Genomic DNA, 26,777 nt, shown 5'->3' with positions numbered 1-26,777 from the left:
GTGACATTCCAGATGAAAGTCACAGAGCTGCCCAATGGCCACCTGTCCCCAAGAAGCTCTAGGAGGTGGTATGCTCTTGAGACAATGAGGTTGCTGTGCTGAGATGAGGGCATGGCTTAGTGAACAGATTCAGTGGAGAAGCAGGTGGGGATGCCGAGAGATCCCAGTCACATCCATACAGCAGCCGGGCCAGGACCAACCCCCACATCTCCTCTCCCTTTTCCCTCTAGTCTCCTCTGTACCAGGAGAGCCAGTCCTCTGCCCAGAGGACTGACCCTGCTCAGCCTGCAGCCTGGCTGACTGAGGCCTTCACACCACAGAGGCATCTTGCTTTGACCTTGGTGATCTGAGGTCTGGATGCTCTGAGCAGCCCATTCACTCTCTGCCTCTTCCTGTCTTGGATCTGCCCGCAGGAGCCCTGGCAGAGGCTGTGGACCTAATGACTTTTGTGTTTTCCAAGCTAATTCATGACCTTGCCCACTGAGTGGGCTCTGAACTTGTGGTGAGGCCCATTATGCATGGCAGGAGACTTTGTTTTTGGTTTTTGAGATAGGATTTCCTAGTAGCTGTGGAGCCAGTCTGGAACTCACTCTGTAGACCAGGCTGACCTCGAACTCACAGAGATCAGCCTGCCTCTGTCTCCCGAGTGCTGGGATTAAAAACGTGTGCCCCAGTGCCCAGTGGGCAGGAGACTTTTTAAAACTGTTCAGTTACCTTCATAGTTTCGCTTAGACTCCTCTTGTTTTGGTAGTTTACACATATAGCAAGAAATGTCATGGTTTATTTCAGTTGATTTTTCTTTATGACCAATGTTTCCTGTTATCTTTTTACCCTATAATTTAGAAAAGCAGTAAAAAGTGCATGTTTATAATTTTAAATTACATTTTTAAATAAAAATTTTAAAATGATTTATTATGTATACAGTGTTCTTTCTGCATGTTTGCCTGCAGGCCAGAAGAGGGCACCAAATCTTATTATAGATGGTCGTGAACCATGCGAGGCATGTGGTTGCTGGGAATTGAACTCAGAACCTCTGGAAAAGCAGCCAGTGCCCTTAACCTCTGAGCCATCTCTCCAATCTTTCCAGCCTCTTAAATTATATTTTTATATAATAAATATCTGAATTTTATAAATAAATATCAGTGTTTTTTTGTATGCAATAAATGACTGCTTTTAGCTACTCCCCTCCCCCAGGTTTCTTGAGTAACAATTCTGGCTATCCTGAAACTCAGGCTGGTCTTGAACTCACGGAGATCTGCCTGCCTCTGCCTCCTGAGTGCTGGGATTAAAGGCGTGTGGCACCTCCCGACTGTTAGTCTACTCTTGTTAAGACTTTCAGAATAATGCAAGACTGCGGAGCTCACATACCTTTGCTGTCCACAATGGCACATCGGACTTTTGGGTTTCCTGGTGTCTCATATTTACAGATTGCAAACTTTTTCTGTCTGCTTGTACTGATTTTGTTGAAGAAACTATAAAATATGTAGATTATATGTGAGAAATATTTAATGTTCAGAAGCTACACTGATTTAGAATATGAAGCAGCCCTTAGCATACAAAAGAACCATGCTACACATTGTAGGAGTCACTTTCTAAGTGGGCAGCACATCGTAGGGTTTGCCTCTTGTCCTATCTTTGTCTTATTCTAGGCCTCAGGTTCTGCACATCGCAGAGTTAAGGGGAAGCCAGTAGGCTCTGGGATGAGGCGGCACTGCTGTCTTGTTTCTCTGGTAAGGTGGTTGTGAGAGGTCAAGCTACTGCCGCACCATATCAGAGCTTCTGAGGCCTGGTGACTAGATTGTCCATGATGTGAACAAGAGCCATAGACACTGAAACCAGACTTCACTGAAACATTCATGTTGACAGCAGACACGCCATGGTCTTTTCTGGTAGGCATTACTTGGGATTATAATCCAGAGTGAATGGAGGCCAAGAAAGCAAACCTGGCTGCTTCTACTGCCCTAGAGGGGAGGGTTCCACAGTGCCTTCTTTACGCAGAACCTGAGCTGGGAGGGGAGCAGAGCCTATGAGCACATGTTGTCTTGTTACAGTAGAATGCAGGGCAGGAGCACTGGCCAGGAGCACCATGCTGAATAAAGGAAACTGGTACAGAACAGTGCTGTGTATGGAGTTCGAGAGTGAGAACTCAGTCCCTGCTCAGGCCTCAGGGACCTTGGTGTGTGTGTGATTCTGGCCAGAGTGATGGTTACACGGGTACATGTTATAAAATGTTCAGAAGCTCTACACTGGCTTATTGATCTCCTTAGAGGGCTGTGTGTGGCAGGCTTTTTGCTTCTGAGCCCAATGGGAGCTGGAGTGTCCTGGTTCTTTGGACAGTATCACAACTCCATTTTTCTACAATCACCAAATACATTCCAGCGCCCAGTCAAGTGGCTGTTAAAGATTTTCTATAAAAATTAGGAAACTATGTCCGGATACTTAAAAATAATTTTTGAGCAAAAGAGACTAAAACATACCTTTTGGATAATCTTCCTTTACATGTAAGTTTTTAAGTATTCGATTAGTGTAGATGTTTTTAATTTCCAGCTCGCGATCCTTCTCCTAAGAAGAGCCACAGTGTCAGTCTCCCATAAACACCTGCTTTATAACCTTGACTTAAAAGAGAAAAGCACTGTGGCTATACCCGCCACTGGTTACATGCTGTAATTTAAAAGTGAAGCAAAATCAAAATCTACCCACACCTAGTGACCACAGTAACGGATAGCGGAGATGAAGCTCTCATCCCAGCTACTGTTGGGGCTGTGCACATGGTGTGGGGTAGGTAAGGCCGATAACAGGAAGGCCACTGCTTAGCTCTAAACTCCAAAATTAATGTTTTTGAATAGTGGCAAAGCAAAAGCTTTCTAAGTCTTAACTTGTTGGGGGTAAGAAAGGAACTAAGACCTTAAATGTACCTCTTGAATTATATATTGAGACTAGCCTGCTGTCCCCCTTTTGACCATAAGAAATGTCAATGAAGACATTTCTCTGTGTGTCTGAGTTGTAGAGCATAAGCTTTCTACTCTTAAAAGTTTTTAAGAAATTATTTTTATGAGTGTTTTGCCTGCATGCATATATGTGCATGTGTGTGACCCTGGTGTCTGCAGAGGCAACGGCAGGGGATTAGACTCTGTGGGCCTGGAGTTGTAGATGGTGTGAGCTGCCATGTGGGTGCTGGACTGAACCTGGGTCCTCTGCAAGAGCAGCCAATGCTCCTAACCACTCAGGTGATGCTCCAGTACTTTATTTTTTGCTCTATTTAATCATAAAAATTTATTTTGATAGGTACATATATGAATAAGAAATAATATCTTTTCTAAAATGTATATTTTCAGAAACAAAGTATTATGGTCCACTTCCTCCTTTCTGCTTTCTTATATTTTAACATTTAGCTCAGAGATCAGAAATGACAACAGTTATGGTTGTGACAACCTAAGCACATGGAGGCCAGGAGGCAGTGCTGGATCTCCTGGACCTAGTTAAGTAAAAATGGTTGTAAGCCACTATGTGGGTGCTAAGGAGCCAAACCTAAGTCCTGTGAAAAAACAGCAAGTGCTCATAACTGATGAGACATCTCCCCAGCCCTAGAGTGATTTCACTCACACTGTGTTAGGTAAAGATTTGGTGTTTACAGGAACAAACACGTTGGTTTCTGGAAAGCTCATCTGTCTTTTTGTTTGATATTAACGTAGTTTAGCAGAGAGGATGCAGGGTTGAGTGAGGGCTTAGAAGAGAGGTTCAAGGTCACTATGATGGAGCTGGACCACACCAAGGCAGCAGTTTTGGCACACAGCCCAGGGTACCACATGACAGCACATGTCACACATGCTTGTAGGATATCCACAGTGAATATGACCCCTGCGCTCCTAGGAAATAAAACCAATCCAGGGTGAGAGGAGGCGGCAACATCTTGCTAGGTGCTCCCTGGGCTTGCTGCAAGCCCAGGTCATAGCATCTCCCTTAGGAGCTGTGGAAGGCTGACATCCATTGAGAGTGTTGCTTTCTTCATTGGTCTTTTGTGTTTGAAGTTCTCAGGCATGGTTTCTATGATGTGTTTTTATTATACCCAGTTACCCATGTGCTCCTAATTTATTTGTGGGAATAATACTAGTTTCGCATGATGGTTCATGCTCAACTTTTGCTTAGTAAAGTGGAGTCACCCAGAATGAGGCACGGCTGAAGCATGTGCTATACGGAGTGGCTTAGAGTGGGCAGGCTGAACTCCATACTAGACAATACACAGCTCAGACTACCTGCACTCTCCACACCACTGTCTCCAGCTCCACTTCCCAGCCTGGAGTACTCTAATCAAATTCTACTTTTAACCTAACCTGTCGGTATGTTAGGGTCTACAGTAGAAACGTTAACGCCATCAGATCTCAGCACCATCAGATCTATTCTCACATTTTTGCCATTGTCTTTCAGTGTTTTCGGAGTTAGTTTGAAATGATCCAGTCGAGGTGCCCAGTACTGTGCGGAATCACCTAGTGTTCTCTAGCTGAGGGCGGCATATACAGCTTATTGTGTGCTTACTGCTTGTGTGTGGCAGACATGGAGAGATGAGAGGTGGGTGCTGCTAACAGCTTCTCTGTGGAGCCCTTTACATACTCCTCAGAGCTGTGTGTGGCCTGGATCCGGGTGGTTCTTTTACATGAGCTTTACACCAGGGAGGGCATGCTCTATGGACTCTCTTTTGTCATCTGAGTGGCAATTACTAGCCATTGATTAGAACGATTAATTCACTGTGAACTCTTTGCTAACTGGAATGATTTATAAGGAGGAATGGCCCGTCACACCGTTGGGTTACTAGGAGTTCACACAGGAAAGGTAAAAACAGTGGCTTTTTCATAAATGATGTTCTAAAATCACGAACAATAGTTCTGTGCCCCGATGTGGGTTCTGTGGCCAGCCCTTCTGCCCTTTCTTCTGCACACTGTTATCGCTTTTTGGTATGTGTGAATGTGTGCGTTTTGAGACAGAATCTCTCGTTGTTATCGCTTTTTGGTGTGTGTGAATGTGTGTGTGTTTGACATGGAATCTCACTAAAGAGCCCCATTGGCATAGATCTTGCTATCTAGCCCCGGTGTGGCCTCAAACTCATAATCCTCCTGCCTCTGCCTTCCAAGTGCTGAGACTGTGTTAGTCACCACACCTGACAGTTTTCCTCTAAATATTAGTCAACATATAGTTTGTACACTCTGTATGTGTACATACACATGACACAATGGACTGACACTCGGATGTACATGTACACACAACACAGCTGTATGACCTCTGTGTGTATATGTACACACGGCACAGCTGCATGACCTCTGTGTGTATATGCACACACGACACAGCTGCATGACCTCTGTGTGTGTATGCACACACGACACAGCTACATGACCTCTGTGTGTAATATGTACACACTGCACAGCTGCATGACCTCTGTGTGTATATGTACACACGACACAGCTGCATGACCTCTGTGTGTATATGTACACACGACACAGCTGCATGACCTCTGTGTGTATATGTACACACGACACAGCTGCATGACCTCTGTGTGTATATGTACACACGACACAGCTGCATGACCTCTGTGTGTATATGTACACACGACACAGCTGCATGACCTCTGTGTGTATATGTATCATGCTTTATCCTTTAAGCTGTTGAACACCCACCCTGATTTCACATCTTTGCGCTTGTCAGTGGTGCAGGTGTAAACACAGGTATTGGAGTGTGTTTTTTGTATGTGGACTTCATTTCCTTTAGGTGTGTATCCGTGCTGTTGCTGCTGACAAAGCCCTTCTGCTTTTAGCCTTCTGAGGAGCCTTCACCACCCTCCACGGCTCAGCTAACTACATTCCCACCAGCTGGTCTTTTCCCTCTGCATTCTTTGCAGCATTTTCCTGTGGTAACAAGCCTTCTGCTGGGGTGAAGTGGGATCCCATGGGAGTAAGGACATGTGTTGTCTTGATGAATAAAGATATGAACAGTTTTTATATTTTTGTATTATTTGAATTTCTTCTTTGAAAAGTATCTATTCAAGTTATTCTACTTAATTATTTTAAATGTATGTGTGTGTGCGTAAGTTTATGTGTAGCATATGCGTGTGGAGCCGAGCAGGTGAGAAGAGGGTAGAGTCACAGCTGGTTGTCAGCTGCCATGTGGTGCCATGTGGTGCTCACGCCAGGTTCTCTGCGTGAGCAGTGAGCACTCTTAACTGCTGAGCCATCTTTATGTTGGGTGGCTCACAGCTGACCAGACTCCAACTTGAGAGGTTCTGATGTGCCTATCTGACTTCCTTGGGCAATATACTTACGATTACAAGCCCACACTCTCACACACAAATGTACACACAATTATAAATTAAAAACAGGACTGGGAAGATGGCTCAGTGGTTAAGAGCACTTGCTGCTCTTCCAGAGGATCCGAGTTCAGGTCCCAGCACCTACATCAGGGGCTTCACAACTGCCTGTAACTCCAGTTCCAACACCTCTTTCTAGGCTCTGTGGACACTCACATAAATATATCCACACTCAGGAACATGTATAAACACATAATTTAAAAGTAAAATAAATCTACAAAGTGTTTTAAAACACTTACATTCTTAATTTTTTTACATTTTATTTATTGTTTGTGTTTGTATTTATGTGTGTGTATGTATGTATGTATGTATGTATGTATGTAAGTATGTATGTGCACATGTATGCTACTGTGTATGTGTTGAGGTCAGAGGACAACTTGGGAGACTCGGTTTTCTCCCTGACCACCTGGGTCCCAGGGTTCTAACTCAGGTTGTAAGGCTAAGCGGCAAGCCCCTTTGCCATGCCAGCCTTATTTTTTGAGACAGGGTCTCACATAGCCCAGGCTGGCTTTATAGCCCAGGCTGGCTTTCAGCTACTCATTCCCGTCCCCACCACATCTGGCACCGCAAGTGAAACTACCGGCTTTGCCTCTGTGAAGTGGGAAACTGCGAGCTCATGCACACCTTGTAAATGCATCACCAGTGGGCTACATCTCAAGTAGGACCTTAAATAGACTTACTCTGAACATTACCATGCTTTGATTTCTAAGTTAAAAACATTAGCATGTTGTCAGATGTACTGTTGTTCGCTGTTGCGTTGGAGCAGTGAAGACAGACAGTCTTACGAAGAGAGGGCGAGTTTTTCTAACCACAGTGCACAGTGGTCCGGCTGCTCACTCTCTCTCCCCCATCTGTTCACTATCGTCTGAAGAAACAACTTGAAGACATCTACATAGGTGTAGGTACTATGGTGTTTGGACAGACGCATTGCGATGGTGTTTGGACAGATGCGTTGTGATGGTGTTTGGACAGACAGACACACTGTTTTGGAAGAAATACCTTGAGCTTCTGCTGCAGCTGCCGCACTTCTCCCTGGAGAGTCTTTGTTGCTGTTTGGGCTGTTAATGTCTTCCGGTTTTCTTTGGCCAACTGCCGACCAAAGGATCGATTGTTCAGCCTCAACTGTTTTTCCAAGTTCTGAAAACAGTATATATTTCAACTACTCTGTAGCCAGCGTGGCGTCATGAAACTTGACTGCAATGAAACGAGCTACATTTATGACAGGTGCAAATTTCAACATGACTTTAGTCCCTGACTTAGTGGACAAACATTAGAACAAAACAAAATGAAACATCGGGCAGAAAGTCCCAGATCTCGGGTCGGGAGAATAAATATACCTTTCCAGCCCAATACCCAATGTTCTTTACAAACCATGGATACTGATAAAAAATATTCAAACACATCATGAAGAACCAGTAAGTACAATCAGAGTCTTAACATGGGGCCCAAATGTGCCATCCTGCTGTCTCTGTAGATGGTGACCCTTGGCTCCTCTCCTTAGAGGGTCCAGCCTCAGTGCAGACCACGATGGACAGAGATCCCTAGAGAACAGACATGAAGGCTGTAATGGGCTTCATACCACCCTCTACAGTGCTGGACTATAACTGACGAAATAGAAACCTGCTAGGCATGGATCCCCCTCATACAGTAGCACCCCAGATGCTGTCCTAGGTGGAGCAGAGTGATGGGCTATTCGGTGCTGTTGGTGTCCAACACCCATTCCATGGAAGACAGTTTTCTTTGAAAGTAGAGAACTTTCCCAGCAGAATAGTATTATTCTGTCCATTCAGAAAATGTGGGTGAAACAACCTAATTCTTATCAAAGAAAGTGTCTGTCACCATCACGTATCGAAGAGTTAACAGTACGTCAGCTCCATCTGCATTTATGTCCACACAGGTCATGCAAAGCAGGCAGGACTCTGTGATGAGTGCCTGCTCCCCACTGCCCCTTTCAGTGACAGCCCCTGGCTTTGGACAACCAGGGTCTGTTGAGGGAAATCTATCCATCCATCTCTCCAGTTATTTTAATTCCATTCCTTCCCTTCTCCCCTCCCTCTCTCCATCCCTCCTTCACTTTCTTCTCCCCTCTCTTCCCTTCCCCTCCTTGCCGTTTCCTTTCTTCTTCCCTGAGAAACATGATTTTGAAATAACTAAAACTGTTTATGTGGAAACAAGTCTATAATCTGTCAGATTGAGGAGAGACAAACGCAAAGGGAGCTAGACAAGACAGAAAGACAGACAGAATGCTCTGGCAAGGGGGGGCAGCCTTTCAGTAGGAGCTGAATGCAGGCATTCATTGCAAAAGGTGACTCCCACAACACAAAGAAGGCCTCTGCTTCACACTGGTACCGAGTGTGGCTGTCGGACCAGTTGTTTCCAGACACACAGCCTGGCTAGAGAGAGCAGATGCCCAGCTCTGAGACCTGTGCTCCTCCTTACAGCTCTGCCTCCCTTCCCCCACTCGAAACTAAACACAATCACTTGCTGTGGTGAGCTGGCTCACAGCCCGTGGACTGAATTATGTGCACCCTCTCTATCAATACCGGACCTTCTGAGATACAAACCTGTATTTTTTTGTCATTTGCCTCCATTTTGGCTGTTAGAACAGTCAACCTGTGAGTCAGTTCTTCTCTTTCCGCAAGACTCTTGTCTTCTGAAAGTTTCTGTAGGGCCTGCAAGGCATCTCTGGTCCTCAGCAGCTCACTGTCAGTCTCTCGGAGCTTCCTCGCCACGGCTCGCTCCTTCTCCTGGGATTTCCGAAGGAGCTGCCGCAGGCTCCTCACCTCATTCTGGTGTCTGACTGTGACCTGAGGCAGGCTGTCTTGTGAGCTCACGTATCTCCCGATGGCTTTTGCGTGCCTGAGCTGAAGCTGCTTCAGGAACTGGTTCTCTGTGGCCGTGACTTCCAACTTCCGGCGAGTGTCGGCTAGCTCATTCTTCAGTTCTTTAATCTTATGAAGCCGGGCGGACAGTATGCGGTGTGTCATGGCATCTCTTCTTCTGGTAATTGTTTGGATTTGAGAATTGAAAAATGAAGCATTCCAGATGTGCCTTTTCTCGGTTGGGATGTCCTTCTGGCCTGCGTGAGCAGACAGTGCAGATGGTTAGCAGAAGAACACCGAGGTCTCACGAGTGTGGGGACCCCCCAACACACATAAACGCCATGGACCTAGGTGACCAAAGGAGCCTCACTGAATCTGCCTGCTGCTGGCTCGGCACTTTACCTACGTGCGCCTCACTGACAACTCCTCAGTGCAGTTGCATCTATTTTGTATCTGGAGGTTCAAGTCATCCAAGGTTATACAGCCATGAAGTGACAGAGAACGGACTGAAAAACCACACCTTGGAGTCTAAAGCCCATGTTTAAATATCTGCTGGAAAAGTTATTAAAAAATCCTGCCAGGTGTGGAGGCACATTCCTGTATCCAGCTCTGAGGAAGAAGAGGCAGAAGGATCAGGAGTTCAAGGACAGCCTGCGCTAACTGAGATGCCATTTCAAACAGAACACGACAGAACACAAATTTTATTCAAAACCATTGTGCTAGATAGTTTTATGTCAATGGCACAAGCTAAAGGTGTTTTTTTTTTTTTTTTTTTTTTTTTTTTTTTTTTTTTTTTTTTTTTTTTTTTTTGGAGAGGTGGGAACCTCAATTAGGAAAATTGAGATCAGGCAAGCCTGGAGGGCATTTTCTTAATGATTGGTGGTGAGGACCCAGCCTGTAGACTATAAAGGCAAATCCACAGGACCCATTCAAATGGATGTCAGGAGTTTATTAGGAAAACACTCACAGGGTACACACCAAGGTAAATAGCCATGAAGGTCTTTGTTTTGTGTGTGTGTGTGTGTGTGTGGGTGAATGGAACCTGCAGCATCCGATCTCCAACTACCACGTGAGAGAGAGCCTGTCCCCTCTTTCTATTAAAGGAGTTACATCAGCAGACAAGAAACTGTACTTTGCTGGGCAGCAGTGGTGCACTCCTTTAACCCCAGCACTCAGAAGGCAGAGGCAGACAGGTCTCTGTGAGTTTGAGGCCAGCCTGGGCTACAGAGTGAGTTCCAGGACAACTAGGGCTACACAATAAGATACTGTCTCTAAAATCAAAACAAAAGGCCACAAGGAAAAGACTGATGTTGGTTTTAAAGACTGTCAACATCCTCAGCAGACTTGAGACACTGTCTTCTTGGGTGTCAGGACAAGACATTGACATTTCATTGGCAGTTCAGACTTTGATCCTTTAGCAAAGACCAAAGGCTAAAAGCTGGCACTGAGTACCCACGCCAAGGCTGCCTGTTAACTAAAGTCAGAACCCTCCTCACTAGCAGGCTGGGAGGGTCGACTCTACTGGGGACAAGGCTACAGCTTCTTGTTATTGTATAATTATCCATAATTTATCTATTTCCCAATTCTTTCTATAAAAAGTTCACCAATTGTGGTGGTTTGAAATAAAATGGTCCCAAAGGGAGTGGCACTATTAGGAGATGTGGCCTTGCTGGAGCAAGTGTGTCACTGTGGGGGTGGGCTTTGAGGTCTCTTTTGCTCAAGCTTCCCTCAGTGTGATAGTCACTGTCAGCTGACTTCCTGTTGCCTGCGGGCCAAGATGTAGTACTCTCAGCTCCAGCATGATGTCTGCCTGCACACTACCTAGCTCCTTGTCATGATGATAAAGAACTGAAACTCTAAAACTGTTATCAAGTCACCTCAATTAAATGTTTTCCTTATAAGAGATGTCATGGTTATGGTGTCTTTTCACAGCAATAAAAATCCAAACGAATACAGAGATTGGTACCAGGTACTGGGGTATTGCTGTAATAGACCTGACCTTGTGTTTGATTTTAGGAATTTGGACTTTGATACTTCGGGTTAGGAAAGCAGTGGATGCTTTAAGCACTGGTTAATGGATCACACAGTAGGAGCGTGGAAGACAGAGGTGCTAAAGGTTATTTGAACTGCTGGGGGCTTACTCAAGAGGGTTCAGAGGAGAAGAATTGTAAGTTGCCTAGAGATTGTTCTTGTGATATTTTGGTGAAGACTGTGGTTACCTTTTGCCCTTGTCCAAAGAGTCTGCCTGAGGCTAAAGTGAAGAGTTTTAGATGAATTCCACTGGCAGAAGAAATCTCAAAGCAACTTAGTATAAACTCTGTCCCATGGATATGTTTGTGCTAACTCTAGTGAAGATATACAGTGAAAAGGAGCAAGCTGAGTAGGGTGAATTACAAGAAGTAAATTTTGAGAAGAAAAAGAGCACCAGAACAGAATGTGGGATGGAGCTAAATTCTTTGTTCAAGGAGATAAACAGATTAAGAAATGGAATAAAGGTAGTGGTGACCTCAGGTCAAGATCCCACCCAACTGACTTTCCAATTTGTGGAAAGCAATTAAAGAAAAGTTGAGAGCTGGGTGTGGTGTTGCACATCTTTAATCCCAGCACTGGGAAGGTAGAGGCTGGCAGAATTCTGAGTTTGTGGACAGTCTGGCCAACAGAGAAAATTCCAGAATAGCCAAACTTACGCAATGAAGGACAGAAAACTAGTGAAGATGGAATTGAATGAGGGAGCCATATCCCAGCCCGAGTAAGCAGCAAAACTTGGCAGCTTTGGCCATGTGGATCTGGAGTTAAGGACATGAGAAAGGGGCTATGGAATTTGGCCACGTGGATCTGGAGTTAAGGACATGATAAAGGGGCTATGGAATTTGGCCACGTGGATCTGGAGTTAAGGACATGAGAAAGGGGCTATGGAATTTGGCCACGTGGATCTGGAGTTAAGGACATGAGAAAGGGGCTATGGAATTTGCCTCCATGACTAAGAAAAGCTGCTGAGGTCAGGCGTGTGTCAGGGGCGTCCCTGAATTAGGGGCCTAGAGAGGTCATTGCCCGATGCTGTGAAGTTGAAGCCTGGTTTGCCTTGGAGACCCCAAGATGTTGGAGATGCAGAGCAGTGGGATCCCTGCTGAGGAGAGCTGCTAACAGGGAGTGGAGCCAGCCCAGAGAGACAAGTGTGTGCAGTCAACGAAGCTGAAAGGAATTGGAGATGTGGAGAGCGTTCTGACATCAGACATAGAGATGCAGAGTTTGGAATTTGCCCGGCTGGCTTTTGGTCTTGCTTTGGTCCAGTATTTCCTCACTATGCTCCTTTCCCTGTGTTTTGGAATGGTAATATATATCCTATGCCATTATATGTTGAAAGTATGGAAACTGCTTTTTGATTTTGATTTTTACAGGTGATTACAGTTAAAAGATTGCCATGTGTCTCAGAAGAGGCTTTGGACTTTTGACTTTGAAACAAGTTTGAGACTGTGATAGACTATGGGGACTTTTGAAGTTGGACGGAATGCATTTTTCCATTATGATGTGGCTTTTGGGTGTCAGGGTTGTGTTAGTGTCTGTCGGGGTCTGATGCCCCAACATAAAACTACTTTTGTCTAACTGGACCTAAATATGAGCCTACAGGTTTCAAAGAAAATGGCCCCCCAAAGGGAGAGGCATTATTAGAGGTGTGGTCTTGTTAGAGGAAGTGTGTCACTGTGGGGGCGGGCTTTGAGGTCTCTTTTGCTTAAGCTTCCCTCAGTGTAATAGTCAGTTGCCTTCCTGTGGCCCGCAAGATGTAGGATGCTCAGTTACTGCTCCAGCACCACATGTCCGTGTGGTACCGTGCTCCATGCTAAGATGATAATGGACTAAACCTCTAAAACTGTAGGTGAGCCACCCTAGTTAAATGTTTTCCTTATAAGAGTTGCTGTGGTCTTGGTGTCTCTTCACAGCAATGGAAACTCGGACTAAGACAGCTATATGTGGAATATTTAGGAACATACACCTGTAACTGATTGTGGACCACTACAAGATACGAACATTAAACAAAAATGTTACCGTGACCAGGGCTGCAGCCTGACAGGGATGCCTGATGTTTTACCTTTAGGCTGGGGGATTTTAGAAGGGCTATACTTTCTTTTCTCCTTTTCTTTCCCCAGAGGCTGCTCTGACTCGTGTCTGTTGGCGGCTGCTTCAGAGCACTCAGAAAGAAAGTCTTCCGAATAGTCATAGTGGGAGGTCAGGCTTCTGTAGGAGCACTGAGATCTGCTGTAATCCACGCTCCCATTGGAAGCCCTGCTGTTCCGTGACAGGTCGCCAGCGCCTGGGCTACTCTTGCCTTCTGCAGACCTCCTGTTGCTTCCTAGTGCCAGGCTGGGGAAATGCTCATTTGTGTGTGCTTTTGTTGTCTCAGCCAAAGACATAGTCCACAACCTAGTGAGAGAAAAGGGTGCTTCAGCTTATGGATGGATACCTGCATGAAAATGGGCCCATGCGTTAGTGTATTTTCTTTACTACATTGAGGAAGAATGTGAAACAGTACTATTTTTTGAGATGAGATTTTATTATGAAGTCTTGGCTGGCCTGGAGTTGGCTATGTAGTACAGATCGGCCTCAAAGTCACAGAGATCTGCCTTTCTCTGCCTCCCAAGTGCTAGGATTAAAGCCTGTGCTACCATCGGGTCAGAACAATAATTTTAATAATGTCAGAACAATACATTATTAAAATGAATTTTCTGGAACAGTCTCAATTATGGTCTTAAATTATTTCCTACAGGAAATATAGGACCTTGGGCTGGGCAGTGGTGGCACCTGCCTTTAACCCCAGTACTTGGGAGGCAGAGGCAGGCAGATCTCTGTGAGTTTGAGGTCAGTCTGGTCTATAAGAGCTAGTTCCAGGACAGGCACCAAAGCTACACAGAGAAACCCTGTCCTGAAAAACCAAAAAAACCCCCCAAAACAACAACAACAACAACAACAACAACAACAAAGAAAATAGGACCTTGGAGTCAAACTTTGATAATATTCACAGGCAATATAAAACTATATCTGATAACAACACTGGCAACTTTTTTGATTTATTTATTTTTATGTACATGAATGTTTTTCTGTATGTATCTGTGCACCACATGTATGCAGTACTGTGGAAGCCAGAAGAGGGGTAGGTGCTGGGAACCTAGCCCTGCTGTGGGACAATAGTACTGTACCCTGTAAAGACTTGTCTCTTGTACTTGTTTAATAGAATGCTGGTTGGCCAATAGCCAGGCAGGAAGTATAGGTGCGGTGATCAGAATTGGAGAATTCTGGGAATAGGAAAGGTTCAATCTGCAGTTGTCACCCAGACCAAGAGGAAGCAAGATGAGAATGCCTCACTGATAAAGGTACCAAGCCATGTGGCCAGCACAGACAAAAATTATGGGCTAATTTAAGATGTAAGCCTTTAATAAGGAAGCCTGAGCTATTAGGCCAACCAGTTTATAATTAATGTAAGCCTCTGTGTGTTTCTTTGGGGCTGAATGGCTGTAGGACCTGGTGGGAAAGAAACCTCTGTCAACATAATCCAGGCCTTCTGCAAGAACAGCAGATGCTCTTAGCTGCTGAGCCATTGCCCCCTTTAAAGGTGTATCCCCAGATGGCCACAATTTGTGTTTAAACAAAGAAAAGGAAAACAAAAGCAACGAGTTCTCTTTGTTCATTGGCTCTTCCTTCTAAAGGGATCTGGAGTCCAGTCCAGCATTACTCAAAATATATTTTCTAATTTATTTTTTATGAAGTGGAGGTGCGCATATGTGGTGGTCAGAGGACAACTTGCCAGAACTAGTTCATCTGGGCATCTTAATGTCAGGCTTGGTGGCAAGCTTCTTTATCTATTGAAACCGCTATCTCTGACTATGCTGGCCTTAAACTCTAATCCTCCTGCCTCAGCTTCCCCAGCACTAGGATTATAGGCATCCACTCATGATCAGTTAGGTGTAAGTGGTTTGTTAAGAGCTGCTGAGTGGTCTAAGAGGTGGACTCAATGTTATCCAAGGAAGAAACTTAGGGTTCTCCTGGTGCGAGCTATGGACAGAATAGTGAGTCACACACAAGAAGAGTCCCCAACAGGTACATTCAAAACAATTTGAGCTGGAACACAGAGGCTCAACACTTCTTTATGAGACTCTGTACTAGGAAGGATCAGGCTACTGGAAGCTCTTGCATAGTAGCCTACCTCATCAGTAGAATGAAACAAACCAATCCATCGCAGGCGTCTTTAAAAGCATGGCTTTTTCATTCAGTTCTCAATTCTGTTTTATCAAGAAAGCAAAAGAGATATTATTAGCTGGTGTAAGATCCTTTGCAACAGGAATGCAAACATCTACTGGGAGCTTTGCATTCCCTGAGTTGGTTTCTGCCTTTTGTTTCATATGCTTAATGCGTTAAACCTTCTCCTTGGTTGATGGAACATACTATGCGATTCGTATTTTCCCACAAATCATCTTAGCCATGACCTGACTAGTAATACCAGCATGTTGTTTAACTGTTTTTATGATGCCCAGACCATGTATGCATCAACAATCCTCACTGCACAGAAGAGGAGGCTCCGACAGGTCAAAGGGGAGGTGACCATCCAAGCTTTGCAGCTCAGGCCTGGGTCCTTCTTTGGCTTCACAATGTGGACGGCTAGTAGAACTTCACATAATGGCAGCACAAAGCGTTCTGTCCAGGGGGGCTCAGAAGACAACACGTGGGACTCAGTTCTGCCCTTCTATGGTGAGGATGGGAATCCAGGCTCGTACAGCAAGTGCTTTGCCCACCAAGCCATTCCTCTTGCTGGCCCTGTCCTTTTAAAGTCAAGCATGTGTGTGTGGGTGTGTGTGTGTTTGAGTGCTCACATGTGAGCACAGGTATGAAGGTGAGAAGACACTTGTGTACATGGATCACCCCTTTGTTTGTCTGAGCTGTGGTAGAGGTAAGAATTCTCTAGTCATTGGCTGCTTTGCTTTTATGATCTTCAGTTTGAATCCCAAACTGTCTCTCTGGGTTTTTATTACTCATGCTACAAGCTCTCATCTTGGAAGAGGGATTCTGGGACAAACAAGGATGGTCAAGGGCACTGCTGGTACGTCAAGTAAAAGGTGCCGCTTCCCCTGCATCTATTCTATTAGGAGAGACTGCTGGGAAATTCCCACTTCACTGAAAAGTCTTGAAAATAGAAACCCTGTTTCGTCCCTGTGTACCTTCAGGCCTAGCGTCTGCTGCCATAGCCAACACTTTACAGCCTGAATGACGCTGCTGTCCCTGCCCCCACCTGCCCTGTGCCAAGCACAAGTGGGGGCCTTGTTGCATGAGCTTACCCATTCAGGAGGTGGTCCTGTGAGATGGTTGTTATCCACTCTACTCTACAGACAAAGTGGGGGCTCAGAAAGGATAAATAACTTGTCCAAAGTCAGTTTGTGAAGGGACAACTGAGTTTTGAACCCAGGTCTGTTCCTTTAGAGTTCTCTTTAACACTGACCCAAAACACACATAATTTAAAAAATATACAATCAATAGGCCATTTTTTGACTTAATAAAACTATATATAGTATATATATATATGTAATAAGGCTATATTATATATATATATAATAAAAGGCATTTCCACATGTTTGGATGCAATTAAAAAATTGTACGTTTTTGGTTAGTGTGGTGGCACAGACCTTTAACCTCAATACTTCGGAGACAGATCTCTGAATCGAGGCCAGCCTGGTTTGCATGGCCAATTCCAGGCCAGCCAAGGCTATATAATGAGACTTTTATCTCAAATATTTATGAATGTAGTGTATGTGGTGCCTGCATGTGGTGTGTGCAGTGTTAGAAGGGTGTAGTATGTATGTGTGGTGTATGCACATGTGGTGTGTGTAGTTTTTGTGAGTATGGTGTGTTTGGGATGTTTGCATATGTGAGGAATGCCAGTGCACATGTGTTAAAGGAGGACATGGGGTGGCTTGTTCTGTCACTCATTGCCTTCTTCCTTAGAGACAGATTCTCTCATTGAACCTGGGGTAGGCTGGTGGCCAGCAAGCCCTTCCAGTCTTCCAAGAAGCTTGGAGGACAAGGGTGTTTTAGGTGCTGCTGTATTGAGAAAACACCCACTCTTCACAAATGAATAGCCAGTTGTTCCAGCACCGCTTCCCCGTTTTCTCCCTTGAGACAAGGTCCTGGGACTTGATGTGTAGACCAGGCTGGCCTTGAACTTACAATGATCTGCTTCCTCTGCCTCTTGAGTGCTGGAATTGAAGGTGTGTGCTGCCATGCCTGGTACCATGCTTTGAAAGTCGATTTTCCACAGAATTTTCACTTTTTTCAAAACTCAGTTATTCACATGTAGATGTTTGTGGCTGTCCCTTTCCCACTGACCACTGCTCTACTGACCAGCACATAGTCACAGTGTAAGCTGCAGCTTTATCTTGAAATAAGGTGCGTTAATCCTACAATTCTATCTTCATCTTCAAGGTTATTCTGCCGATTTTGTTCTTTGAATCTCCATATGAATTTCTAAATTGGTTTGTCAATGCCTAGAAAATGGTCTGATAGAATAGAGATTGTGTATAATCTGTAAGTAAACTCAGGACCCCTCCACCATGATAATCCAATCCAGCACACTGTACATCTCCTCTTAGGTTGTCTTGGGTTTCTTTTGGCACTGTCCTACAGGTTGCAGTCTGAAAGTCGTGAATTTTGTCAGGTCCATTCCCAGTTGCATACACTTCATAGGAGCTAGCATGGTTGCACTGACAGGCTGTTTTAACTTCAGTTTCTGCTGTTCCCTGTCGGTGTACAGACTGCCACTGAGCTCCAATATTGATCTTGTCTCACACGATCTTGCTTGGCCTGCTCACTGTTCTTCTATTTTATAGATCTTCCCACACTTAGAAAACCTGAATTTATTTATGTGTATGTGTACGGTGCCTGCACAGGTCATCAGCACAGGGTGTCGACTCTCACAGAGCTGGAGCTATACATGGTTTTAAGCCGACATGTGGGTGCTGGGAGAGCACCCTGTTTTAACACTAAGCCGTGTCTCCAGCTCCCAACCTCTCGTACTTTCTCCTTCTCCAGTGACTGTGTAGCCTGTACATACATGAAGTTGACTTCCTTCATTGTATGGATAATTATTTCTTTTTCTTGCTTGGTTGCTCTAGACAGAACCTCTGAGGATGACGAGACTGGATGTCTTGTCTTGTTTTGGGTTTTAGGAGGAAAATATCCAATCTCTCACATTAGATATTATATCAGGTATTTAAAAACAGATGTCCTTTATCCAATGGTGAGTATTCCCTTCTAGTTACTGTTTGCTTAACGAGTTAAGGGAGTGCTAGTGGAAAGTAGAAACAAACAGTGGGGGGGGGGGAGTGAGCAGCCAGCACAGCTGAGTGGGGGGGAGTGAGCAGCCAGCACAGCTGAGTGAGGGGGGGGGGAGTGAGCAGCCAGCACAGCTGAGTGGGGGGAGTGAGCAGCCAGCACAGCTGAGTGGGGGGGGAGTGAGCAGCCAGCACAGCTGAGTGGGGGGGAGTGAGCAGCCAGCACAGCTGAGTGGGGGGGAGTGAGCAGCCAGCACAGCTGAGTGGGGGAATGAGCAGCCAGCACAGCTGAGTGGGGGGGGGGGGAGTGAGCAGCCAGCACAGCTGAGTGGGGGGAGTGAGCAGCCAGCACAGCTGAGTGGGGGGAGTGAGCAGCCAGCACAGCTGAGTGGGGGGAGTGAGCAGCCAGCACAGCTGAGTGGGGGGGAGTGAGCAGCCAGCACAGCTGAGTGAGGGTGGGGAGTGAGCAGCCAGCACAGCTGAGTGGGGGGAGTGAGCAGCCAGCACAGCTGAGTGGGGGGGAGTGAGCAGCCAGCACAGCTGAGTGGCCCAGCACTTACCTGGTTGGTGTGAGTGGGAGTCATGCCTGGGTGCCTGCGGAAGGCCTAGAAACTATCCACTGGAAAACCCATCCTGCACAGGTCGTGGCAGGGGGTATCCCACTGGACGCTACAGGGAAAGCAGTGTGGCTTCTCTTTCCCTGCACTTAGCTCTGCGTCTCCTTGAGCTCAGCCAGAGCTGGGTCTGAGTAGGACAAGGTGATGAGGTACTGCCTAGGAGACCAAGAGTGTCCAAGTCAACCCCGAGCATGCTAACAATGTGATGAGGGGGTCTTTTCCTTTTCCTTTTTTTTCTGTGTTTTTTTTTGTTTTTTGTTTTTTTTCTTTTTTGAGACAAGGTTTCTTTGTGTAATCGCCCTGGTTGTCTGAAACTTGCTCTGTAGACCAGACTGGCCTGGAACTCACAGAGATCCATCTGCCTCTGCCTCCCGAGTGCTGGCTTGAATGCTATGAGTTTTAACTAAACATCCATTCACGAGCCAGCGGCCAGCAGCCAGCTGTGGTCTGCATTTCCAGGCTGTGGGAAGGGCTTCCAGGCTTTTACTAGGTGAGCGAGGGAACTGAGTAAAGAGAAACTGTCTCACTTGACTGCTCAGTCAGAAAGTTCCTGCTTATGTAATCTGACGGTAACTTGGCATTTTAAAGTTGGCTAAATCCAAATGCAAATCAAAACAACTCTGAGATTCCATCTTAGATCTGTAAGAATGGCCAAGATCAAAAACATTGATGACAACTTATGTTGGAGAGGTTGTGGGGGAAAGGGGAACACTTCTGTATTGCTGGTGGGAATGCAAGCTGGTACAGCCCCTTTGGATGTCAGTGTGGCGATTTCTCAGAAAATTAGGAAACAACCTTCCTCAAGACCCAGTAATACCACTTTTGGGTATATATCCAAAGGATGCTCGATCGTGCCACAAGGACATGAGCTCAACTATGTTCATAGCAGCATTGTTTGTTATATCCAGAACCTGGAAAAAACCTAAATGCCCCTTGACTGAAGAATGGATAAGAAAAATGTGGTACATTTACACAATGGAGTACTACACAGCAGAAAAAAATAATGACATCTTGAAATTTGCGGGCAAATGGATGGATCTAGAAAACATCATATTGAGAGAGGTAACCGAGACACAGAAAGATAAGTATAATATGCACTCACTCTTAATTGACTTTTAGACATAAAGCAAAGAAAAACTAGCCGACAATTCGCAATCCCTGAGAACCTAGACAATGAGGACCCTAAGGGAGACATACATGGATATTATCTACATGGAAAGCAGAAAAAAGACAAGATCTCCCGAGTAAATTGGAAGCATGGGGACTATGGGAGAGGGTAAAAGGGGAGGGGAGATGAAGGGAGAGGAATGGAGAAAAATATATAGCTCAATAAAAACAATAAAAGTAACCTGACTACATCCAGTTCCATTTCCTTCTAAGCTAGTCACTTATAGTCAACGCTTTTGACTTAGACTTGACTAGTTTTGGATTGTGGCCACTTGTTAACTGTTTAACAGGACACAGAAGCAACACCCTACTGTTCACTACTGGCTGCTCAGGATCACTGAAATCTGACACCAACCGATTTGGAGAAACAGACAAGCGATTTCTTTGACAAATCATCATATTCCTTCCTTGAAGTAGGGAGTGTAGAAGGAACGGCGGTAAAGCTAGCCAGGCAGCGGGAAGCAGCCTGCTGCTCCTTCTACAAGGGAGCAGTGTCTCCAGGATAAGAAGGGGATTGCAGTCAGGCATAGTGAAATGTGCTTTAATCCTGGTACTGGAGACAGAAGCAGGTGGATCTCTATGGAGACATGGTCTCTCTATGTAGCTCTGACTGTCCAGATCATGTGTGAATAAGACCAGGGTGCCTTTGAACTCTATGAGATCCACTTGCTTCTGTCTGTGCTACCATTCCTGGCTTAACATTGAAAAAATATTTACTATTATTGTGTGAATGCATAATGCATGTGTAGGCACACACAGACCATGTATGTATGTATGTATGTATGTATGTATGTATGTATGTATGAGCACACGCAGACCATGGCATGAAGTGCAGGTCAGAGTCAGTTCTCTCCTATCTTTACATGGGTTTGAGGGATTGAACTCTGGTCACCACACTTGTGTGGTATGTGTACAATATATGCATGTGTATGCCTGGTGCCCTCAGAGGTCAGAAGTGGACATCAGACCTGTGACCTGACATGTGGTGCTGGGAACCTGCATGTTCTTAACCTCTGAGCCATCTCTCCAGTGCCCCCCAAACATATTTTTGATGGTAAGTTTACATGAACATAGTCTCACTGTTGTCTGGAGGAGTACCTGTACTTAGCATAAATTATACCCACCAAAGAGGTAAAACATTAGGATTCTGGAATTCCCAGGACCCTAGAACTATATTAAAATCTTTACCTCTGCTGCTGAGTATGGCTGTTTGGGTTCACCTGTACTGGGAGATAAGATCCATCATGGGCAATATAAACCAAAATAAGAGCAAGTTTTGATTCTTGCATGCAACTGTAGTCAGCACTGAGATGTGCCCTGCAGAACATCAGGCGCTGTCTGGAGTTAACAACTTTCTGGCTTCATCACTGATCTGTTATAAATTCACGGATGACAGATGTTAGGAGGAGTGCACTTTTAACTGACACGAGCTCTTCTTGCGTGTCTGAAATAGCATGACTCGCTGCATTTAGCAGTTCCCAACTAACACCTACGCTGTTTCTGCATGTGAATTTACATGACCATAACCCATAATGACCTGGGTCAGCCCCAGGGTGCTTCATTAACTAGGAAAGCAGAGAATATTTGTTTAGTGCTTGTTAGGTGCGGGGTTAGAGAAGCGAACTATCTTCAAGATGCTGAAACAAACAGGCAAGTGCTGCCTAGTGCCCGACTTCGCTCTGTCACGTCTAAGGAGTGTCTAGTTCGAGATCTTTTAGCAGTGTTTACAGTATGAAGCACAGTTTTGACTCTGCAGTGAATGGTACACAGGTGGTTCTCTGCTTTCATGACTCAGGAACACAAACCAAAATTGTTCCAGCTGTTACAATGGGGGATCTGAATGGTTCTGCTCACGGATTGCACCAGACCGAAGGGATGCCTGCTCCTAGCAGCAGCAAACCTTTGCGCTGTGTCTGTCTACTATTGAGGGAGACATAAGAATATTCTTAACAGCAGCAAACCTTTGTGTTCATTATATCTGCATATTATAAAGGGAGACATAAGAAACTTCTAGATCTAGGTGTACACATGGATTATCATGGTTCTACACTCTGTTTTTCAATCCTGGTTTTGCAATAAGGCAGCTAAAAAAGCACGTACTGAATTATTTAAGACGGAATTACTGCGTACCTGTTGCTCTTTTCCAAACTCATCCCCTAAGGTGTCTGGAGATGAATTGTAGGCCTCATGCGGAACACTCTTCACTGTAGGCCTCATGCGGAACACTCTTCACTGCAGGACTCATGAAGCTTCCAAGTAGGCCTTTCTGACATGTTCTAGTCTCTTTTTAAAATAAAGGCTATATTTCAAAAAACCCTAAAATGTTACAGAAGAAAAGTGTTAACCTCACAGTCACATTTGTGTAAGAACCATATCTATCTATCTATCTATCTATCTATCTATCTATCTATCTATCTATCTATCTATCATCTATCTATCACCTCTCTGGTAGTTTGAGAGAGAATGCTCGTATTCGAATGCGTGGTCTGTAGACGGTGGAACTGTTTGTTTGGGAAGGATTGGGAGGTGTAGCCTTACCAGGAGGTGTCCCTGGGGGTGGACTTTCAGATTAGCTCCCTCTGCCTCATGCTTCCGGATCAGATCTAAGATCTCAGCTACTGTGTCAGTACTACACCTATCTGTTTGCTGACACGCTCCTTACCTTGAGTTCTAATCCTCTGGAAATGTAAGCCCCCAAATTAAATGCCATCCTTTTAAGTTGCTTTGGTCATGGTGTTTCCTCATACCAAAAGAAAAGTAACTGAGATACTATGTTTGTCTGCACTATAGATTACTGTACATTGAGGTCTTTTTTTTTCTTCCAAAGAGTTGTAGTTACTCTTCTTTTAAAAATTGATTGTGTATGGGTGTTCTGCCTGCATCACTTGTATGCCTGGTGTCCCTGGAGGAGAGAAGAAGGCATCAGATTCCCTGGAACTGGAGTCTCAGATGGTTGTGAGCCACCATATGAGTGCTTGGAACTGAACTTGGGTCCTTTTCTAGAGTAGCCAGTGCTCTTAACCATGGTCTCAATCCCCAGCTGCAGTCATTCTTGATTGTCAGCTTGGCAGGATCTAGAGTCACCTAGCTGACAAAGCTCTAGACATGATTTCTGGATTATGTTCGTTGAGGTGGAGAGCCGCCATCACACAGGTGGATAAAAAGGAGAAAGCTACTTGAGCACCAGGACTCGCTCTCTCTGCTTCCTGAACGGACACGATGTGACCAAGGCTTCGTGCTCCTGCTGCCATGCCTTCCCCAACAATGACTGTCCCTCAGACTGGGAGCCAAATCAGTCTTCCTCTCTCCTAAGCTGCTCCTGTCAGGAACACGGCACTGACTGGGGAATGCTTGGCTGTGACATCAGACAGCTGCGTGGAAGGAAGAATCCAAAGAGTCATATGAGAACATGCCTGTTCCTTTTTCTGGTGTTTAACAAAAAATTATTGCATTATGTGTTACTATAGATGACAAAACATCAAAGGAAAGGCATCTTGGTATGACTGGTAGGCTCTTGGTGTTATTTTAGAAGCAGTGATATTGGGTGGTGATTGTTACACATGGTTCTCAGTAGGTCTCATGACTTACAAAATTTCTGACCATTATTAGTATTACAACCATAACTTCTCCCTGCTTCCCCAGTGCTTGGGATCCATCCAGGACCATGTGAGAAAAATCCAAATACCATATACTGAAGTGATTACTAATTCATATGTACAGTATCTTCCAGAAATTATTCTATGGAGAGGCAACTGTCATGCCTGTAGAGTTCAAATGCTCTTTCTGCACATTCCTATATCATATGCCCTGGCAGGCAAGCTCAGTGGGACCAATGCTCTGGATTCTTTCCAGGGAAGGTTAGTGTTCAGCACCCTTGCTTGCCTGCTGTGTCTCAGCTTCCATGTCAGTGGGAAATAACGGCTCAGCACATCTCCCTTTTCCTTACTCCATCCGCACTGCCTGTCTTTTTAGTGCAGATCGTAGTGCAGCATGCACCAGTCCTTACTTACTTACTTACATGGTACTTTATGTTTCACTGTGGACGATATGATGACTGCTTTACCTAATGTGATACCTCTAGAGTCTAGAAGAAGTCTTAGGGATACCGAGTGTTCAATAAATACGATCAAATATGTTTCTTTTTAGTTTTTCTGTACTTTCTTAATTTCTGTATGCATGTTCATTATTTCTGATAAACCTTCACTACTGCTAAGCCCAGCTGAAAATGCTCTAAATGAAATCTTCCTCAATGTGGTAAATGAGATGTCAAGCTGGCACAAGGATAAAGAAAAGGATACCTTCTATCTGTAACTAATATTGTTCTTCAGGTTCTAGACAATGGAATCAGATTCTATCTGTAACTAATATTGTTCTTCAGGCTCTAGACAATGGAATCAGAGAGATGGTTTAGCTGTTAAAGGCAAGGCTCACAACTAAAGTATCACACATGAGAAAGAAACCAAAGGTATAAATACTGGAAACGAGAGGTAACTTATTTATTAACTGCAGGGAGCAGAAATGCATCCTTAGAGCACTTTGTAAGACACTGAGAAAGATGGGGCTGTGGCAATGGCTTAGTACAATGCTCTAACACGAGCATAAGGATCTGGGCTCTGACTCCTGGCACTCATGAAAAAGGCTGGGCCTGGTGGCTCATGTCTGCAATGCTAGCACTGGGGAGGCAGAGGCAGGAGGATCCCTGGGGCTTGCTGGCCGGACAGTCTAGTTGATTGATGAGCTCCAGGTTCAGTGGAAGGTCCTTCTTAAAATGAAGGTGGAGATGGGACTGGAGAGATGGCTCCGTGGTTAAGAGCAATTGTTGCTCTTGAAGAGGACAGAAGTTCAAGTGTCAGCACCACAAGCACAAGGAGGCTCATAACTGCGCATACTCCAGCTCAAGGTGATCTGATGCCCTCTTCTGGCGTCTGTGGGTACTGTACTCAGATGCACATACCAACACTCACACAGAACTTCAAAACTCTTTAAAATTCTCTGAAAATAATAAGGTGGTGATCTAGTGAGTTTGAGGCCAGCCTGGTTTACAAAATGAGTTCCAGGACAGCCAGGGCTGTTACATAGAGAAACCCTGTCTCAAAAAGCAAAAAACAAACAAACAAACAAAAAAACCCCAAAAAAACAAAAAACAAAAACAAAATGAACAAGCAAACAAAAAACCGCACAAGATTTGGCAAGGCATAAAGCCCAGACTGAAATGGAAGCAACAGCAAACAAAATGTAAGTGGCGTGCTACAAACAGGAGATTAGTTCCAATATGCGTGACAAGCTGCTAATTTCCTTACTTTATAAAGAACTCGTAAAGCAACCCTTTAGTAGATGAGGCAGAAGACAGAGCACGTTCTGGAACAACAGGAGAATGGCCGGAAAGGCTCTTCCCTGAGCTTACACACACGGCACTACACCGGACTGCAGGGCCGGGATCTGAGGATTTTTAAAGAAAGCTGTTCCAAACACAGTATCTTCTAATACTGTATCTCATTTTTGATATAGAAATTTGAGAACTCTAAACACTGACAAGGGAAATTAAGAATTAACATTGAGAGACAGAAAAAAGAGAGAAAGAGACACGGCAAGATATCTGGGGTTATACTCCAGCTTTGCTAATACAAGTAGCTCTTTAGCCTCATCTGCTAAGGCAAGAAATTAGCTGATTTCTCAATGACTTCTAAGGCCCAACTCTAAATCTACAAGTGAACCAGGCATAGTGGATCACAACTTAACCCAGCATTTTGCAAGCGGAGTGGGGCAGGGTTTGAGGCCACTATGGGTTTGAGGCCAGTCTAGTCTACATAATGAGTTTCAGGCCAGTCAGAATTACATATTGAGATCCTATCTCAAAAAAATTCCATCAGTGAAACACACATTTCTCTCTCTCTTCAAGAGTTGCAATGTGAGAAGTGTCAAGTTCCAGAGCCTTTGGGTGGCTACAGACTAGCTTTTGGGTGCTTACATGTGGGTTTTGAATATTTACCAATTGCAAGCGTTTACCTAGTTTTGAATTCATGGACACAACAGTCTTGCCGTCAGGGCTGGAGGCCCAGCCTCTCTGTTTCCACCAAGTGGTGGTACTACAGTGGAATGTCCTGCGCAGAGGAAGCTGGTATGGTCATCAGAGAAATGTCTATTTCTAACTCCCCTAACTTTACTTGTCCCCAGTGTTTATTTTTTACGATAATTTTCCTTCTATGTCAGTGAAATTGTCCTAGAGCACCTAGCAGAGAAATCAATCCTGTATGCAGTGGACACTCATTCCAGGCACTATTCCCACATGTCACGTGCCAGGAACCATGTGATGTGTCACGAAATGAGGTTGCTTTGGGAAAGACTCCTATGTGGACAATAAATCAGTCTCAGGGGTCTGTTCTGTCTGAAAGGAAAGATCTAACTCTGTGAGGCTACATAACGGAGACTTTAGGTCCCTGGAACATGGCTTCAACTGACCCTGGCCTGAAGCCTCTAAGCAGACCTTTGATCTTTATAAGTTGACTAT

At 44.8% G+C, this 26,777-nt stretch overlaps 1 protein-coding gene across 1 annotated transcript in view; it reads right to left on the bottom strand.

The window, feature by feature from the left end:
- Positions 1-26,777, bottom strand: part of Lca5l (lebercilin LCA5 like) — a 32,873-nt gene that overhangs the window by 4,326 nt on the left and 1,770 nt on the right. The window contains 8 exon segments of the mRNA XM_085685828.1: positions 715-832; positions 1,369-1,472; positions 2,478-2,562; positions 7,352-7,441; positions 8,917-9,431; positions 13,262-13,593; positions 15,371-15,446; positions 22,400-22,585. Coding sequence (XP_085541954.1) covers positions 715-832; positions 1,369-1,472; positions 2,478-2,562; positions 7,352-7,441; positions 8,917-9,431; positions 13,262-13,593; positions 15,371-15,375 — 1,249 coding nt within the window. The 5' untranslated portion in view covers positions 15,376-15,446; positions 22,400-22,585.

This window comes from Myodes glareolus, chromosome 2, assembly GCF_982192425.1.
Source record: "Myodes glareolus chromosome 2, mMyoGla1.1, whole genome shotgun sequence".
Taxonomy (NCBI): Eukaryota; Metazoa; Chordata; class Mammalia; order Rodentia; family Cricetidae; genus Myodes; species Myodes glareolus.
The sequence above is the reverse complement of the archived record's forward strand: the minus strand, read 5'-3'. Positions and strand labels throughout refer to the sequence as shown.